This window comes from Eleutherodactylus coqui, chromosome 1 (assembly GCF_035609145.1).
Source record: "Eleutherodactylus coqui strain aEleCoq1 chromosome 1, aEleCoq1.hap1, whole genome shotgun sequence".
Lineage (NCBI taxonomy): Eukaryota > Metazoa > Chordata > Amphibia > Anura > Eleutherodactylidae > Eleutherodactylus > Eleutherodactylus coqui.
In genome coordinates, this window is record NC_089837.1 from 449,166,851 (window position 1) to 449,187,711 (window position 20,861).

Consider the following 20,861-nt stretch of genomic DNA (forward strand, 5'->3'; position numbering starts at 1 on the left):
GTAGAAATGTGCTTTTGTATGTGACAAATTGCAACTGGTTACATAACGTCCCTGAGTCATTTGCTATACATATGTGCTCTTATAATACTCTTACATGGTTTATGAGGGGTACAGTTGGGGCATACATGGATATGGGCTAGCACAACCTTTCCACTTCTTCCTCACTTATATCTTCGGAGTGTGTAATACCATATGAGGTAAATACGTATCACTCATGTGGGAAGAGAATGGGACAAACCTGAGCAGGACCACTTGTCCACCTTCCCCTTGGTAGCCCCAGGTGCTGTCTTTATGGTATACATATCATTGAATATAAGTAATGCTGCAATAAAAGCTAATACAGAAATTAAAGTCTAGTTAGAGTCTTAATAAGATTCCAGTTCAATGATGATAAGAGAAGATCTTCATTATTTCTGCTGTCCATTATGTATTGTACTGCGGAACACTTTCAATTTGTATAATGTAATGCATTGTCAATAACCACTACATAAAGTATAGGTCACATTTCTATGTAATAGTCAGGCCCAGGATATCCATTCCAAAGCCTGATCTAAGATATCTAAGTCTATGGAGTTCAATATACAGTAATACTTTAGAGTCACCAGTGACATTTTATCTCTATCGCTTTTCAGCTTGTCTGGAGGATGGTATAGGGCTCGCTTGTGAGGATGATGAAGTTGGCAGAGGAGGTGACAGCACCAAGTCCCTGGTGGGTGGAGTGTTTCCCATACACTGAGACTCATCCTTTATGATATCAGCAGAGGACACCACAGAGTCTTGTTCTGGGTCACTTCCTCGTCCTCTCTTCTTGTCTTCTTCCTTCTTCCACTTCATCCTACGGTTTTGGAACCAGATCTTTATGTGCCTTTCGGTAAGGTTCAGCATGACGGCCAACTCAACTCTCCTAGGCCTAGAGATGTATTTGTTAAAGAGGAATTCTTTCTCCAGCTCCAGAAGCTGAGCTCTAGTGTAAGCTGTCCTTGTTCTCTTATTTTCTTCTTGCTCCATCATATAGGAACCACCTGCAATAGAAAATGCAAAATGTTATTGATACACAGTACTAAAGTAATTAATTTATATGAGGCATTCTTGCTGATGTAAGGGGGCTACCCTGTGGGGACGTGTGATGAAAATGTACAAGTAACCATTATTGCTAACAAATTTTTAAAGACTAAGATAAAACTTTATGTTACAGTGACACCTGGACAAGTTGTATAATGATACCTCTGCATTATTTTACTCTGGACGATTTTCTGATTGTTAGTCTTCAGGTCATCTGACAGAGAAAGGGTGGATCAGTTGTTGTGGAGCATTCTCTGAGAGGACTGATGATACAGTTAGTTCTGGAGATGCTCAAGAGGAGAGAGCACAGGTTCATAAGTTTACCCTGCTGAGAAGAAATAGCCGAGAACGGGGAAGAAATGCTCAGTAAGAGAGCTTAGAGCAGTGAGCACCAGTGTTTTTGCAGAGGATGGGTCGGCGCTGATAGAGAGAAAAGAGGCAGTGATGCCACACATCGCTCACAGGAACCTGAAAACACTATGGAGAATACCTAGGGTGGTTATGCAGAGGCTGAACTTAAACAACAAGTGTAAGTAGAGACCGGTCTCTAGAGTAGGACTATAGTGTGAGCACTTAAAAACAACTAAGATGGAACTATAACTTCCAAGTGGTCGACCACCACCATATTTCAGCTTGAAACTGTACTAATCTTCATTTGACCTGCTGTGTACTGGAGAGTGCTCCCCATGGCTTGCGGAGCACCCGAGCCGCAAAGAGAGGCTACATTATTAGACTCTAATTATTGAGGGGACTCAGGTTTGATCACATTGCTGACAATGATAATGGAATGATCAAGAAGAGCTTATACTGCCCTGATCAAGCAGTGGACCGTTGAGTTATAGTTACTAGAGAGTAGTGTGCATCCACATTTAGGACATATTTTGGTTTTGAAAGCCATCAAGTTTGATTACTCACTGTAAAAACACACTGGTAATACTCAAAATCTCTTTGTTCAAGATCTATTTATCATTAAATAAGAATTAATGCAAATTGTGTCTTCGTGCCTGAGGTTTCTCTGTCATATTCTGAGCCCTTGTGTACTAACATGGTCTCCTCGGGGAAAAGTGTTGCATTTGTAAGAATTCAGACATGGTTGATGTTCTTGCAATCATCACAACTTGCCTGCAAACACTGAGGTTGAATGCTGGTCATATAAGGCTATATTGCTCTATATTCATCATATCGACCAAGAAATCTAGGGCCCTACTGACCCAATATATGCCAAACGAGTGTCGTTTTGGCGTTACCACTTAATATATTTGAAGTGATCATCTCTAACTTTTCTTTTGAACTTCTTTAGCTGTTAGTATTTTCTTATCATCATATCATTCAGAATATAGTCCTTGTAATATACATAATTTCTCCATGACTTTCAGATGATCTTGTTCTTATACAAGGCAGCCAATCTAAAAGCAGTGATGCAGAGTAAAGTATTGAATACAGTAGTGGTGCCTGAAAGTGAACAGAAGCTTAGAGTGAGAAGTATTAAGTAAATAGATGGGTCTGAATTTCTTTGCTTTTCGTCTGATCTGCGGGTAGGAATACATTGGGAGTGAAATCATTGGAGGGCTTTTCTAGGATCTGAATTAATGGAGATGCCACAATGCTTGGAATGGGCACCTTTTTTCAACTCTAGGCAGGAAGAGAGCCGGACAGCAGACAGAGATGGACCGTCCATAGTACGGTGCACAGCTAATTTGCATATAGCAAACGGCACAAATAATGACACATATGGAGAATGAAGCTGCAGAGAAATACAATAAAGGTAGCAATAGATTCCTCAAACCATCTAACATTTAGCAGTTTATTCAGCTGATTCCCCAAAAATATGTGACAGGCTTCCTTTAAACATATTGGGCGCCACATCCATTTATGACTGTTTCAGGTATCTAATATATTTTAGAGACTGTAATTTTTGTATTATTAGGTTACATTTTCCATGGAAATTGGTAATACCTCTTCAGAGGTCACTATTGGCTGACTAGCACTTACAGTATTGTGCAAAAGTTTTAGACAGCTGTGGAAAAATGCTTTCAGAAATAGAAGTGTTAGTTTATTTTTGTCAATTAACAAACTACAAAGTGAATGAACAAAAGAGAAATCTAAATCAAATCAATATCTGGTGTGACCACTCTTTGCCTTCAAAATAGCATCAATTCTTCTAAGTATGCTTGCACACAGTTTTTGAACTCGGCAGGGAGGTTGTTCCAAATATCTAAACTAACCACAGATCTTCTGTGGATGTAGCTTGCTCTGATATTTTTGTCTCTTTATGTAATCCCAGACTGACTCGGTGATGTTGAGATCAGGTCTTTGTGGGGCCACATCATCACTTCCAGAACTCCTTGTTTTTCTTTACACTGAAGTTAGTTCTTAATGACATTGGCTGGATGTTTGGGGTTGTTGTTCTGCTGCTAAATACATTTTGGAGGCAATCAGATACCTTCTATTTTTGAAAGAATTCTTGAGCCCAATGTCCATGGGAGGGTTTGATTTGTGGAATCCGGGAACCATGGGCGTATCCAAATGAAGTAAAGCATGCGGATTTGATTTGCAGACCTTTTGGTCTGGAAAAAAAATTGCAGCCTGCTCCATTTCAGTGCAGATCCCTCACAGACGGCTTCCATTAAGGTTAATGGAAGCCATCCGAACCACGGCCAGTCGGAAATTGAATTGCGGACGGGCCGTGAATTCCGTGGGAAAGCAAGAGTTAAAAAAAAAAACTCCACTGTGCCTGTGCGGCGGCATGCCAGCTGGTGCTTTCGCACACATCTGCAGTGAAGAAAATTAAGACCCGGATGAGTTAGTAGAAGACCCGTAGTGTGCTTGGCCATGGGCAGGGTCTGATTCCGCTGCGGGCTCCCGCATGCGGAATCCGATCCGCCAATGGACATGAGGCCTTACTTTGCAGCATTTTTTCCCCACCTGCCAAAACTTTTATACAGTACTGTGTTTGGTTAACATGTTCGAAAGGGGATAAGAACTTCAAAACAGAGGAAGCAATTCCTACGGTCACTTTGCACAAGAACTTATTGCACCAGAAGCAGTACAAAGATACGCTGACCCTTGAGTGGCAAGAGTGAAGTCAACGGTAAATCTGTGTGGCTTTATTGAAGACCTTAAAATTGTCCCTACATCCACATCCACTGTTGAACAAAATTCTGAAGCTGCCCCCAAAAATCCGGCAAAGTATCAACAAACAGCAAACGGGGGCGATGCAGTCACCACAAACAGAAGAAGGACCTAAAAACCAGACAAGCATGCAGCAAATCCAAGATGAAGTATGCAAAATACACTCAAAAATATAGGTCATCTGTGAAAAATGCTCGCATGATTTTATGGCTTCAGAAGCGATGGAGGTGCTAAGATAGCATTGCTTCCTATCGGTTTGAAAGTTTTAGTGATGTATAAACATAAGAGATGAGCGAGCGTACTCGCTAAGGCAAACTACTCGAGCGAGTAGTGCCTTATTCGAGTACCTGCCCGCTCGTCTCTAAAGATTCGACTGCCGGGGCGGGTGAGAGGTGAGTTGCGGCAGTGAGCAGGGGGGAGCGGGGGGAAGAGAGTGAGAGAGAGATCTCCCCTCCGCTCCTCCCCGCTCTCCCCCGCCGCTCCCCGCCCCCCGACGGCACCCAAATCTTTTGAGACGAGCGGGCAGGTACTCGCATAAGGCACTACTCGCTCGAGTAGTTTGCCTTAGCGAGTATGCTCACTTATCTCTAATAAACATACAGAGTCTTTAAATAAAAAATCTGTAAATTCATACTACATAAAACAAGATCTTCAATTTTTCTTTTAAGGGGGGTCCAAAATGACCCCATAGCGAATGCTACAATACAATATTCTACAGTGAATATCAAGGGTCAAATAGTGGGCTGTGACTCTCTAACACCACCCCAGACGAAGGCTATCTAACCAAATTGTGCATCGGGGCAGATGCCACCCGGGCATATCTTGACATATGGGTTAGTTGTATAGTAGTATACAGTTGTATACTAGGTAGTGGTATAGTTCGTTGTATAGAACTATTATCATTACATAGAATTAGTATTAGATATAGTATAATCATTTTATAGAATTTTTTGACATGATGTGTTTCACTTCTTCCTCAGCATTATTGCATTTCATTATGGGGAATGTAATATAACAATCATGTTGGGGTGACTGTTCAACAAGTCCGTTTACTATCCATACATCATGTGTTGTGGAACTTTATCTCCTTTTTATTTGTATTGCATGCTCTACAATAAAGATTTTTTTCTTCTATTTTTGTATATTGTCACCCCACAATCAATAGATTTTCTAGAACCTTGGACTTTCCAGGTTAGCTCCTTCCTGATGTCCAGCTAAACCTGTATAATCTAGTTTCTCGTGTTCAGCAATTAAACTTTAGAATTTATTGATTTGCTCTAAATAAAAACCTGGCGCTCATGTAATAATCATTTGTCAGGTTTGACTTATGTTTGATTATATTTCTCTTTGAAAACTCAATGACACGAAACATTAAAGTTCACGCAGTATCTGGAATGCTATGAAATAGGTATCAATTGCCCACAATTACTGTTCCGCCATCGTTCGTAGCTAATGGCGTCTGAATGGCGTATTTTCAGTGTCTTGAGTTTCAAGAATGTTAGAATAAACAAGTACAACAGCATCTAGCCAGTACAGTGGCATATCACCTACTAACATTTATCACCTTTACACTAGATAGGTCATATATATTAGATAGGTTGGGGGTTGACTGTTGGAAATCCACCGATGGATAGCTCAGGAGTAGAGATGAGCGAGCGTACTCGCTAAGGGCAAATACTCGAGCGAGTAGTGCCTTTTGCTAGTATCTGCCTGCTCGTCTCAAAAGATTCAGGTGCCGGCGAGGGGCGGAGAGCAGCGGGGGAGAGCGAGGAGGAACGAGAGGGAGATCTCTCTCTCTCTCCCCCCGGCTCCCCACTGCTCCCTCCCGCAACTCACCGCTCACCCCTGCTGGCACCTGAATCATTTGAGACGAGCTGGCAGGTACTTGCAAAAGGCAATACTCGCTCGAGTATTTGCACTTAGCGAGTACGCTCGCTCATCTCTACTCAGGAGGGCTCCATCTTCTCTCCACTTGCATTACCATAGTGAGAGGTTCACATAAGCAATGTATTGATCCTGAATCCTTAAGGATGCGTTCACGCATAGCTGATTTGCTGTGGATTTTGGCGCATATCCGCAGCAGATTTCACTCCTTTAAATAGAATTCAATTGACATGGTGAAATCTGCTTTGGATCTGTACCAAAATCTGTGAGAAAATCAACACCAAATCAGCTACATGTGGACGCATGTATATAGAAATCTACTGGTCAATTGCATACAGTTGCACTGATGCATATTATACTACATTATGTCACTAATTCCCTGAAGGATGAACTGTTTTGTTAGTCTTACTGGTTTACTATGGCAAAGTATCACCATCAAGGGAAATACATTGACTGACGACTTTACTAAAAACACCTATCTAATAGGGTGTCTGACCTTCTTTGACCTGCAGAACTTGAGTAATTCATCATGATGTCCATCCACAGGCATCAGAGGACCCGGGCACCAAGAAAACATTCCCTGCACCATTACTCCTCCTCCACCAGCCTGAACTGTCGACACCTAAGAGGAAGGGTTCATCGATTCATGCTGCTTGTGCTAAATTGTGACCCTCCCATCAGCACGGTGCAACGGAAATCTGAATTCCATTGTTCAGTGATCCAAAAATTTGCTCTCTTTCGCCAATTTAAGTCTTGTCTTTCTGTTTATTTTAGACAGAAATGCCTCTGAAACTAGTCATTTTCTGTTATAGTCCATCTGTGTTAAGAAATGATGAGTTGTATGGTTGGACATGTTAGTTGAAGCACCAACGTTGTATTTGGCTGCAATTTGTTTGACTTTGCACTGCCTGTTCACTAAAATGATTCTTGACATTTGGCTCTAACCCATTTAGTTGACAAGTTGTTTACATCCATGGTTTATTCTGTCATCCAAACATTAAAAATATGCAGGTATGTCCTGGTTTAGCCATTTAGTCAAAACCAATTTTCATACAGAGAAGCTCCAATCGTGAAAGGGCTGGTGTCTCTAATACAGTGGCTCTTCATGCCATTCAGGACATTCTGGTTATGTCATTTTTTCAACTTTTCACATATTAACTGGATGGGTGAAAATTGATAGCTCCGTGGGGGGGGTCGACCACTGGGACCTCCAACAATCCCTAGAATGGGGGACCCTTTTAACCCTTATTTCACAATTGAAGATGCAGTCTCCAAGTTCTGTAGTGTGGTAAAGAATGGAGTGCAGCAGCGGTTCCCTTCCTCCCAATGGTGCAGGTACATAGCCGAGTATTGTGCTCAGCTATCTCTGTCTGCCCCATACAAATGTTACGGTATACTACCCTCAATATGCCAGCCCTGGATCTCACCCACAACCCCTGTCCCTGCCTGCTTGCCTCCACTCCTAGCTAACCCCAGGCGGGCAACTGCGCAGCGGTCCCTACTCTCACTAGGGACCGAGAAGGAACGCTGGCGTACCTGATGGAAGGGTAGAATACTGACAGAAAAGGCAGATGAAAAGCAACCAACACGAACAAACTAATCAGAACCGAGGCAGATGAAAAAACCTGGCAGATGGTAGCAACTATAGCAGACAAGCTGATAGAGGCAGGAGACCTACAGAGGCAGACTAGCTAGCACACTGATGGAAACCAATAACTGGCAGTGACTGCAAGTCCCTGGCAAACCTTTAAACAAAAGCCTCCGCCCAGGGGCAGAGAGAGGGAGACAGCCCACTCCCAACAGATCATAATGAAAGGAAGCTCGTGCATGGCAGCTGCTCTCACAGGTGTGCTGGCCAGGCACCCGTGCCCCTGGCAACCGGACAACAAGCCGGGGGGATGCATCCCGACTGCGGGACCCTGCACACCGCCGCCTCGGGAGGACAAGCAACCGCCGCATGGTAACAAGAAATTAATGAAGTGGCACCGCTTCATTTATTTCTATGGGGCAGACAGAATTAGCCAAAATGAAATAAGAGGACATGGGTTCCCCATTCTCAGGATCAGTGGAGATCCTAGTGGTCAGACCCCACTGATCTATCAGTGGATCGGTGAAAACTTAAAATACCAGGCTATAACCAGAATAACCCTTTAAATTCTAAAATGTTGGCTGTTACCACAAGCCACTAGGGGGAGCTCACAAGATTCAGATGTATATATTTACAACTGGATCAATAGTTTGGATTCAGTCATCTCTTATTTACAAAAAAATTCATCTACATGCATTATGGCACTCCTAGCAAGGTCTGGATCCAATAGTAGCAATCAACTTCTACTATGTCTATTGCAGAGAAGGATTTTCCGTATTACTGTATGTTTACCCCTAGTTTTGGAGTTTTCAACCCCTTTTAATGCCCTTGCATCCCATCCCTGCCATATCTATGACATACACAACTATTTGTCCATATTGTGATACTATAATTCCAGTGTATTGTCTTGTAAACGTTTTTTTATATTCTGGACTGTGTGTTACTTTTGTAGACTAGTTACCTTGCTATTTTATCCCACTTGCTAATAATATTTCTGCAGTACAGTCTTTCTCATATTTACTGCTTTTTTTTCAACCTTAACAAGTGCTGAAATTTTTATGTACTGCACCCTACATTAGGGAATATGTTTTTCTCTATTATACGTGCCTTTTATTCCATTTTTTTAATCTGCACATTTCAATGTACAGCTATTTCCTGAGTCATAAATAGGTTGGTATTCCCTTTTATCAGTATTCTTAACTTTTGACCAGGGTGGACAATAGTTACAAATATCGTCCTGTCCTGTATTAGGGTATGATCACACATCGCACAGTAAATCCGCCCCAAAATCTGGCTTCAGGCAAGCCCTCCAGTATTTACTAGATGAAATTACTGCTGTACTTTGGCATTTTGTGTTGGATCTGCTCTGGAGGCATTGAACGGAGGAGCCTCCAGTACAGATATGAGCATGGTCTAATCCATTATTTTTCACTGTTGGGTTGCAAACTATGAAAAATATTTCACTTGCGGCACTAAAATGCTGTATCTAGCTCTAAACCCCACTTCCATCACCACCATTGCCTTCTTTCCTCCTACGTCAAGGTGTAGCTGTATAGGGTCCAGAGGTAGTGGTGGCCCCAGGGCCTTAGTGCCTTAGGTGGTCCTTTGGGGTGTGTTCATTTGCCATGCATAAATGAACGTGCCCTACATGCGCAAACAGTACAAAACGCACAAAAAAAAGCATTGTTCATAGCCCAAATATGTTGTTTTGCGCAAAAATGCATACGCCCATGTGAAGGAACCTTAAAACAGGTAGAGATGTAAACTAGCAGTAAGTTCACTGAACCAAACTGTATGTACTCTGAAGAATGCAGGATCTAACAGATGATGGAAGTTTCTCCTCTAGCAACAGGTTCTTTGCCATTCTACTCCAGCAATAGAGTATACCCACAAGCAGGTAGGACATGTGCTGTATTTATGGCATGCAATAAATCTTTAAAAGCACATATACGTAGGAAATACAAATACATAATGTTGCCTATTTTGTACATTACTCCTGTACTATTACATCATTAGATACACTCCTTATGTACTTTAACATTGGTGTGTTATCATTCCTCTACTGTGACATCATTGTGCATATTATCCCTCTACTGTGACATCACTGTGTGGCTGGTACTTGCTCTGTACCTTTTCTGAGTAAATTTTCTGTGTACTATGACATCATCTAACTAAATAACATCACTGTGTATATTCTCCCTTGTGTGGCGCAGAGTGTTAAGTAGCTCTTGCTCATGGTTCAATCCCCGCGAGGTTCAGGTAGCCGGGTCAGGGTTGACTCAGCCTTCCATCCTTCTGAGGTCAGTAAAATGAGTACCCAGCTTGGTGGGGTGTAATAAATTACCTGAAAGCGCTGTGGAATAATTTGGCACTATACAAATAGAATGGGAAGTCCCTTTCCCCCTATATAAATAACAAGTCCATTAGTGTGTATATTATCTTATGTGACATACATTTCCAACCACTATAAGATCATAGCCTTATCCTACTACTGTGACACCACTATAGCTGATTCCTACTCTGTAACTGTATCACTGTTAATACTTCCACTGTGACATCACTGCATGTATTTCCCACTAATATTCTCCCACTACTAACATCACTGTTTGTATATTCCCACTACTGGGACTTTACTGTGCACATAATTCAGCTTAAAAGTTTCTTCCTGTTAGAGTGTGCTGCTGGGATGTATTGTCCTACATGGGTTTGCAAAAGCACAACTCCACAGGTGTGGGTTGATTGAGCTGTCTGGGTGTGGATTTCTCCAGCCACCCAATGCCGCTGGTCTGCTGCTTATATATACTAGTGTTAGTGGCTGCTAGTTTTCCCATGTTTGCTCTTTGTGTTCTGTGAATAGTGTCATGTTCCTGCTCTTATGGATTTTGAAATGTCGACCCATTGGGCTCACCAACCAGCCTGGCTTTTATACCAGACCGGGTGACTGTTTGTCACTGAAAAGGCCTGAAACTAAAATATAACCTTTATTAATTTAAATGATAAAAGACCATTCCTGTTACAACAGGATGGTTAAGACCCAAAAACGGACACAAAGTGACAAACAAACAAACAAAAAATGCCTATGGGGTTTGAGCAGATGCTTGAGTATACAGAGTCTAACTAAACTCCTAACTGATATCAGTGAGAGTTACTGAAAGGGCTAACAGATGAATTGATAACCTTACTAGCCGTTAACAAATGTGTACAAGACCAGAGGTGGTAGCCCCTAAGAAGAGTGGCTCCCTGTTGTTTTACACTGATGAAAACATGCATGTTAATAAGGAGGCACTGTTCCAAACAACAAGAGAGCATCATTCATCATATACTAAGTAGTGGATTAATGATGATTTAATAATCCACACTAAACAAGTATTATGCTCGTATACCCACTTATAAGGACACTGCTGTGTCCATATAATTCAATATTGCTAAACTTTTTGCTTCCCAATAGGAACATCAATCTGTCAAGACCCAGTTTTTATTATAAGGTCCAAAATTGTGTATAGTCAACAACAAACTAGAAGGCTGGACTCATGATGACAAAACTTCACGATGCAGAATTATGTCAAAAAAAGTCAAGCTACTTATAGTATATGTCAATTCGCAAAAATTGCGAATTTAATGGACATATGTGTAGTTAGCTAAAGTCCAATGTGGACTAAGGCAAACAAGATCGTCCGTAATCGTCAACGCGTTTCCACAGCGCAAAACAGATTATTTAATGCACTGCTTCATCAGGACGAAAAAAAGACTAAATTGTAGGTGTGGGTTGATTGAGCTGGCTGGGTGTGGATTTCTCCAGCCACCCAATGCTGCTGGTCTGCTGCTTATATATACTAGTGTTAGTGGCTGCTAGTTTTCCCATGTTTGCTCTTTGTGTTCTGTGAATAGTGTCATGTTCCTGCTGTTACGGATTTTGAAATGTCGACCCATTGGGCTCACCAACCAGCCTGGCTTTTATACCAGACCGGGTGACTGGCAGCTGACCCCAGGAGAAAGGAATACCTACAGAAGGGTAACTGGCCCTAAGGTAATTAGGGATATGGAAGGGTCCCTGCCTACAAGCAGGGTAATTACCCTGATAAGGGCGGCCTCATGCTGGAACAGGGATGAAGCACTGAAGCCCAGAAACAAAAACAGTGCACAGAACTAACTTACTACAGAGACCAGAATGAAACATAGACAGAAAGGAGATAGACACAAATGCAGATATAGGGCACAAGGCAAAGGTACAAACGGAACAAGCAGACAAAGGTCAAAATAGACTTAACAGTCCAGAGAAGACCTAGCAGTGGAGTGCCCAGAGGAAACACCAATACTGAGGCAACTAGAAAGTGGACCACATAAGCATAAATAAGAAAGTGATTGCCCATTAATCCTGCAGCTGAGCTGAGAGCCAGAGGGTTGGTTAAATTTTGTTCAGTCCTGCTGTGTTTTGTGTCTGTCTTCTAATTTGAGGTAGGTCCCTAGGTTTCAGCGCAGGTCTGTCCCTATTAGAACGATTGTCCTGCATGCAGGCAGGTTTTCTTGGAGTTAGTTGTAGGGACCCGCGAGACAACGAGGACCAATGGACCCAAGTGGGCTTGCAGACTTAAGTATCTTGGCCAAGATATGAACGAATACCTTGTACATGTTATAGTTATTCCATCCAGCTAGGTGCGTAAGTATGCAAGTGGGTGTTTTGTATACTTGGCAGTCTTTGGTTTATGTCTGTCTGCGAGTATATAGTCCGTCTCTCAGTGCTGCGGTTCTGTCTGAGCTCTCCTGAGTTCGCCTGCTGGCGAGTATTAAAGTCTGTCCATGAAGTCTGGTTCTCTATTTCCATATTCTGTCTGAGTTTCTGAGTTTTGCGATGCCATCAGAGTTCTGCAATGCCGTCTGAGTTCTGTCTATGCTGTGTGAGTTCTGTCTCTGCATGTGAGTTCTGTCTGACTTCCCGAGCTACACAAAATTGGTTTCACTATGTCCATAACATCTCGCACTATAAAATTTTACATTATTTATCTAGTGCAAAAAAAATAAATATAAAACAGAAAAAGCCAAAATAGCTGTTTCCTGTTCATCTCACCTCTGTTACAAGGGAATAAAAAGTAATCAAAAAGTCATATAAACCTCAAAACAAGCCCTCATACAACTCTGTCAACAGAGAAAACAAATTGCTCTGGTCGTAGAACATGGTGACACACAGTCTTTTTGTGAAAACAAAGTGGTTTTATTGATTAAGGCTAAATTTAATTATGTCACTATGGGATTAGGAATGGATTTAAATTGAGTGCTGCGGCAAACATATTACATGTGACATAAATTCAAAATCTAAAATTAAAAATGTGACCTTTTCAGGAGGGTTTTTTTCAATTTTCATGTAACTGTTCTTGGGTTAAGCCATTGCTTATCCTTACATACATATATTTCTTCCCTGATATTGAGTAGAACTGATGCTGAAATTTTCCATATTTTCCTAGTTGTTTTCTACTTTTGCTTGATTTGTCAACAGGAAGTCTCCTTGAGATATTGTACCCTCTTCTGCTAATTTTTGAAAAATTCTATTCTGCTACAGATGTAGGTTTGTACAGCGTACTACAGGTGTCTTTTTTTAGCAGAGGGAAACTAGGATTCAAAGTTGACTGCTGACTAAACTGGAGTAACCACTGCCAGTCAGCTGCTGCAAAGGCAAATAAAGTCTTGGGGTATATTAAAAGAGGGATAGGGGCGAAGGACGATTATCCTCCCACTATATAAGGCACTAGTCAGGCCCCATATGGAATTCTGCGCACAGTTCTGGTCACCGGTGCTCAGGAAACATGTTACAGTACTGGAGGGGGTTCAAAGAAGAGCAACTAAACTAATACAAGGAATGACGGGACTGGAATACCCAGAGAGGCTATCCGAATTGGGATTATTTACTCTAGAAAAAAGAAGGCTAAGGGGTGATCAAATAACCATGTATAAGTACATGAGGGGACAATACAAGGATCTCTCCCGCGATCTGTTTACACCCAGGACTACGACAGTAACAAGAGGGCATCCGTTACGTTTAGAGGAAAGCAGGTTTCATCACCAACATAGAAAGGGGTTCTTTACTGTAAGAGCAGTTAGACTGTGGAACTCTCTGCCTGAGGAAGTAGTAATGGCAAAATCCATAGAGGAGTTTAAAAGGGGACTTGATGTGTTTCTGGAGAAGAAGGATTTTATAGGTTATAAATCTTAGGTTAATTGTTAATCCGGGTATACAGGTAGGTAGGAACTATTAGGGGTTGATCCAGGGAATAGTCTGATTGCCATTAGGGAGTTGGGAAGGAATTTTTTCCCCAAAAGTGCTATTTTGGCTTCTGCTCTTGGGGTTTTTTGCCTTCCTCTGGATCAACACAGGAGGATAGACAGGCTGGACTAGATGGACATTGTCTTCATTCAGCCTAACGAACTATGACTTTGCATTGACTGCTGCCTTTACTTTGTCAGTGATAATATTTATGGGACCTCTCAGTTTTTCTGTCTATTTCTTCTAAATACTTGAATTCCTCATAAAATATGAACACTAGAGCATTACAGTGCAGCTTTAATTTATCAGGATAGACTATGAAATTAATGTAAGAAACATCTGCTTCAGCACCTGACACACTTAATATCTGTAAACAAATGCATAATGATTTTTTGTACTAACCGCATAAAAATGTTCTTATTGCACGATTTGATCAAATCTATGTATGCCCATCTGCCACGTCAAGGCGAACCTTAATGGATGGGTACCTAGCTCTATAGACCCTCACTTTAGACTAAAAAGTCTTCACATGAATGGGAAAGCTGGGTACCTGGCTTATATGTTATCACTGAATCACCTGAAACAGATGGGAAATTGGAGTGCATGACTCCATGTGAAGACTTTTAAGTTTAAAGAGAGGGTCTATAGAGCTAGGTACCCACCCATTAAGGTTCGCCTTGACGTGGCGGATGGGCATACATAGATTTGATCAAATCGTGCATTAACAACCTTGCATTTTTATGCGGTTAGTACAAAAAAATTGTTATACATTTGTTTACAGCTATTAAGTGTGTCGGATGCTGAAGCACATGTTTGTTACAGTATTCCTGCAGCCATAGCTTATTGTGCACCGTCACACTTAATTTAATTTATTTGTTGGATGTACAGACATTTATTTTGTATAGACTATGAAATTAAAGCTGTGCTGTAATTGGTTTCTATGGACAAGAAAGACAGTTTTTCTCTTCTAATAGCTGACATATAAAGTTGCCCTATTAATTGCAGGGTACAGAGCGCTGTCAAAGTGCTGGTCATGTGACCCTGAGGTCAGAGGAAAAGTGCAGAATATGCAGCCTGGAGGGGACTAGATACAGAACTGGATTCTTCACCGCAGAGGTCACTGATATTGTAATGGATCACCCGCCACAAAAAAAAATTCTGGAGTGCTTCTTAAAGATAGTAAGGCTGCCTCTCTACGGACGTTTTTGAATTGCGGGGAACACAATGTACCCTTTCCATAGCATTGCTATGGAAATTGCAGCCCCCCTGTCCACAAGTGGAGAATCATTGCGATTTTCTGCTCATGGCCGGCAATTCGCAGCATGCTGCGAATTGCCGCGATTCTCCGCTATGAGCCTATCTGTCACATAGGCTCACCGCGGAGATTCGTCTGCCAGCGGCGGCTCTCACGTCGGAGATTCGCCATGGGATTTCGCAATGCCCGTGGACAGGAGCCCTTAATTATATTTACTGTTACAGCAGCACAAATGATTTAGGAAATTTTCTACTGTACTTTATTAAGAGACCAATTTGTATGCACGAGTGCATACATATCATGGAAACAGTCAAGGAGGATGTTTCTGGATTTTGTGGAGAAATGGAGATGTAAATTCAGTTACCCATCTTTCTTCTTCATAGGTATTATGAACCTACACAAGCTTCCTTCTCCACAGGGAACTCCATCTTAGTAAATGGGGAAAGCAAAAGCAGTCCCACAAGTCCCTTTTGTTCTTGAAGCACAGAGTAGCATAGTGATATGGAGAAATAACAGGAAGGGGACACATTTTGCTCCTGCTAGATTGCTATGGTGTATGAAGCTTCTATTCAAGTCAATATACCTTGTAGAAGGGCAGTACATAGAATGGCCTGTAGGGGACTGTAGACAGGCATTCAAGTACTAGGAATGAGAGAGTACACCTGTGGGTGTAGCAGGAAGTAAGATGAAAATATCAGTTCCTGCCAAAATTCAGTGAGAAGTTGGCTGAAAGCCAGAATAAAAGGCTGTGATGGCAGCATCAGGAATTGGGAGTCTGAGGTCCGGCGCAGACCACACTAGGGCCTGTCATGTCTCTGACATCGGAGGACGCCCTCTGGATACCTCAGAATGGGGATAGTGAAAGAGACACTGCAGGCTGTGAACCCTGAAATTGTGTGATGTTCCAGTACATGTTTGCTGTGTGTGAAATAAAACCGATGGAAGACAGAATTTGAAGTAATCCGGTAGTCCTGAGACTTTATGCATGTGGTGCCAACCATCTTGAAGGGAGAAGATGGCGATCCCAGAGAGCGAGTAACCCCCAGGTTGCTACAACCTGTATACAACTTTATCCAAAACAGCAGGCTGCTGGATGTAACAATTAGCCAAGAATTTTGCAAGTATAGGACCTACACAAGAATATTCCTGTAGCCCAGTAGTTTACTTTGCAGAGCAGCAGTTGGGGTGCAGGTATGCCCTTTGTAGTACCAAGGTGGCAATACACTTTAGATTAAAGGGAACCTGTCATCACCTTTGAGTCCCATAAACTGCACTATGGGGCTAAAGATGAGTGAGTGGGGACACCCCGGGGAGCTGTATTTCATACTCTCCAGGTGCCCCATTCCTGCATTGTGTTTCCGCAAAATTAACTCTGTGTGCGCGATTTCACATTCATCTCTATGGAAGAGCATGCACAGAGATGGCTGAAAAGAGTCATACTGTGTGTGCGTGCCAAGTTCATAGGGATACAGCGCAGCTTCCCGGACTCCCCATTCCCTCTCTCTTTTGAGCCCCAACAATTTCAGCTGAACCAACCATCTAATGTGTACAGGAGTGTCCTGATTTTCCTTACAGTAGATGCTATTGGAAAGTAAAACTTTTGGATTTCAATATACCCAATTCTGTAGGGAAGATAGGCGGCTGCCAGAGGTTTCTGGCAATGTCTTACTCCCCTTTCACTTTCGGAACAAAAGACACATTTACACAGTACACCTTCATGTTCAATTATCTTTCTGTGTGAACAGACAAAGAAGAAAACCTGAGATGGGGTAATTTATCGTGTAACATATGCCTGTTTGTTGGTGAAAAAATAGTTTCACATTTGCGGCTATTTTTGATTTTTTAAAAAGTGGGTGGAGTTTTGTCGTAGGAGGCTGTGCTGCAAGGGTCCATCAGATTTAATATGAATTGTGCCAGAATATGGTGTAAATTATAGCAGAAATATATGCTCTCTAGTAGCTGGCGTAGCTTTCCTTTTCAGTGTCAAAAATTAATTTATGAAAATTAGGGCAACTTCAGAGGAGCATACGCGCAAATACGCTCACCTCAGTGCAGTGTATTTGAGCAGTGAACGAGGTTGATTTGCTGGCATATCAGCATGGAGTACTGTGTGATTTTGCACATGCAGGGCCTGTTTATCTGCCTAATGAGATCTAGATGTGTTCTATCTTTCACAGAATTGCGCAGTGTGTTGCGCATTTGCTCACCTTTCATAGATTTCTATGGGGTCTTTTGGTGCACAAAAGGGCAAAAGCAGGTGCTACTTTTTTGTGCGCAACAAAATCATTAATGAGAACGAACTGACTGACATCAATGGGTTCTAGTCTCTGCGTATTGTGCACGGTAATGCCACTTGCAGTTCTCGGCACAAATATGTCCACGTGAAGTCTGCCTTAGGCTCACTTTAGACCAAGGCATTAAGTCCTCATGTGAAATGAACGTCTAAGTAAATCTGTAAAGTGATCAAAATTGCGAAATAGTAAGTAATAATTGCTGGATACAATGTATACTGGTGGAATGTAAAGACTTTGTTCATGGGGAAGTAATTCATGCTGATGTGACACAGAATCTGCATGGAATCCACACGAAGGGCTCGTTTACATGGAATCCACGCAGCTAACGAAGAAAGCAAAAAAATCGCAATTCTATCTGCTGAAAATCGTCTGAACAGATGACTCATAAGCGACAGAAAAAATGCACTGCTGTTAGGGAGTTCGGAGACAAGAGAGAGGTCACGGCAGCAGCCCCAAAGTTCCTCTGAACAGCAGGTTTTCACTTTTTAAAAGTCCCAATGTAACCTCCTGTTAGTCCCCGGCGGGGAATTCCTGCTGGGGTCTCCCTTCATCCCCTTGGCGGGGCTTACCTTCATCTCCCCAGGGGTTCCCTTCATCTTAACGGGGGTTAGCTTCATCACAGTGATGAAGGGAACCCCTGGGGCTTCTCTTCATCTCCCCCGGGGTTCCCTTCATCCCTGCGGGGAGGGACACAGTGCTTCTGGGTTTAGCTGGCGTTGCTAATCTCCCTCCCCACAGGAGTCTGTGGACAAGACCTATATTTTTGGCAGCAGGGAATTTCAGTCAATGAGGCCTCATTCACACGAGCATGTTTCTGTGCGTACATAAGTGCACACAAAACCACGCATCTATTTAGCAGCATTGGTTCCCTATGGTGTGTTCACAAGTCCGTGTTTTACAGGCATGCAAACGCACGTACCTGCAAAACATAGGACATGCATGCACATATAGGTCCATGGTGCGTGTCAATATTCCCAGCGGGGAATCCCCTTGTCACTGAACACTGCAACAGCACTGTCACAGAGTTTAGTGACAAGGGGACTCCCCATGGGGAGTAAAGAATTCCCTGCCACAGCTGTGACATGGGACCACTGCTGCCAGCGGCCCCATTGAAAGCAATGGGCTGCTGGCAACCCCTGCAGTGATTTTCGGGGAAGGGTTTTAAATATAAGCCCTTCCCTGAAAATCATTCCCAGTTTGTGTAAAAAGTGTAAAAAAATTGAATTCAATGAATGGCTGAGCGCTGCCTGTAAAATGGCTGAGCGCTCAGCCAATCAAATACAGCCCTTTCACCAGCAGGGATTTTAAATCCCCGCCTGCTGAAAGAACTTCACTACACTGCCGGGGACTCAAGCGGCTAGACGCAGCTGAGAGGTGAGTATATGTTTTTTTTATTTTTTACACAAACCAGGGATGATTTTTCAGGGAAGGGCTTATATTTCCCTGAAAAATCACTGCAGGGGTTGCCGACGGCCCACTGCTTTTAATTGCGCCGCTGACAGCAGCGGCGACCCCATTGAAGGCAATTGGCACGGACCTGTGTTCACGCGTGTTTTTGCACAATTGTGGACGCGCGGTTTTGTGTGCACCTATGTACGCACATAAACATGCTCATATAAACAAGGCCTGGTGTCCTATCTTTTTAGGTGCGATTTTTTTTTTCTGCACCTAAAATTCCTTCATCTGAATGTTTCCATAGGAAACTATTGGTTCTAATAGTCACATTTTTTTTGCGCATGTAAGTTAGCTGCACAGATTCCTTTAGGTGAATAAGCCCTGATTCTTCATCAAATCCATGTCTCATTCATTTGAATAGGAATCCACACCGAGCAAATTACAACTTCTAATCTGCATTGCAGAAAAAATGTCACTTCTTTTTGCAGGTTTTACTGCTTTTACTACTGATTTTTGAGGTTTTGTTATGCAGTTTTCGGCTTTTACATGTGAAGCACATTTTATAACATGCCGTACCTGTAAAAACCACAGGGCTAATAAGGGACCTTTCAGAGGGAAAGCATTAGCCCACAACACACAGAAAAAATGTAGTGCAGGGGACTTGAATATCACCATATTCTAGCATTCATCTAATACACTACTATATTTCAATGGCCAGAGGCTGAGCATTATAGGCCACCATAGCTGGCAGACCCGAAGGCTATATTCAAGTCTGCAGTTGCTATGACAACCCATCGAGACCCAGTATTCACATCATGGGTCTCCGATGGGTGACAGAGGGATTGTTATAGTGAGTGGAAGTTCTAATGGGAGTGCTGTCAGTAAAGGTACAGCAGTCTGCAAAGGAGCTGCTGCTGCAGAGAGACTGGAAAGGACAACGGGAGCCTGGATCCCTGGATATGAGACACAGAGAGCGCTCACCAAAAGACCCAAAGATTGCTTGCTACCAGGAGGGAGGAGGCAGGTGTGTCACAGCAACAACCTGGGGGAGACAGAGAGTTGCCATCCTGACTTGGGAGAAGCCTGAGTCAGTAGTAGTTTCAATTCTCATGCAATGCAACTGTAAGTGAGGCTAGTCCTCATATAATATGTGCACACTGCTAGGTATGAGGCTAATTAAGCCACCAAGCTGTTATATGGTATGGTACAAGTTGAAAGATTTCGACTATGTAGTAAATTGACATTGCTCGCCGTTGCAGACTGAGCCAATATTACAAGTATGCAAGCCTACTTAACAATGTGGAGTTCAAGTGCTTTGTTACCAAGACACTGTGCCATTAATAACAGAGTGTTAACCCTTCAAGGATGAACTGTGGGTTTTAATACGTTATATTAATCATATTTCTCTTCAGCCGCAACGGAGAAAAAAAAAACATGCTGCGCCCGGGGATTCTGTGCCGCAGAGCGACTTCTGACGGCTTTGCTGCGATGGATTTGCCATCCCATGTGGACGAGATTTTTGACAATCTGGAATTTCTGCAGCAAATCCACCTGTGTGAACCCAGCATGAGTTTTTCAGAATCTTCTCTCTAATGATTGCCATAAAAACCCAAACCTAACACTTCTAAGGGCTCATGCACATGGCCTGGCTCTGTATTAGCTACCTCCATATGCCTCAAATGAAAAAAAATGATGACACGTTTCATTGGATGTCATATATACTGCCGTATTCTCCTCTAGAAGCATTTCACCTAGGCAAGAATATCCACATACATACAGATTCTGATGGAGCCAGGTACGGCAGTGCACCATCAGTCCTTGTGGCCCAGCACCGGGAAGCCGTATAGTCTCAGTGCACTGCCATAGCTTGCTTTGTACACCTCGCTTGCCATGTATGAATCAATAATCTACTAATTGTTGCATCGAACCATCCTCTTTTACAGTAATTCTCATTGTGAAAAAAAAGCAGTCAGAAGCCTAGGGTTATACTAGTTA

General features: G+C 42.5%; 1 protein-coding gene across 1 annotated transcript in view; it reads right to left on the bottom strand.

The window, feature by feature from the left end:
* Positions 1–618: 618 nt before the first annotated feature.
* PDX1 (pancreatic and duodenal homeobox 1) overlaps positions 619–20,861 on the bottom strand; it is a 30,909-nt gene continuing 10,666 nt past the window's right edge. The window contains exon 2 of the mRNA XM_066593496.1: positions 619–1,022. Coding sequence (XP_066449593.1) covers positions 619–1,022 — 404 coding nt within the window. The remainder of the gene's footprint in view (positions 1,023–20,861) is intronic.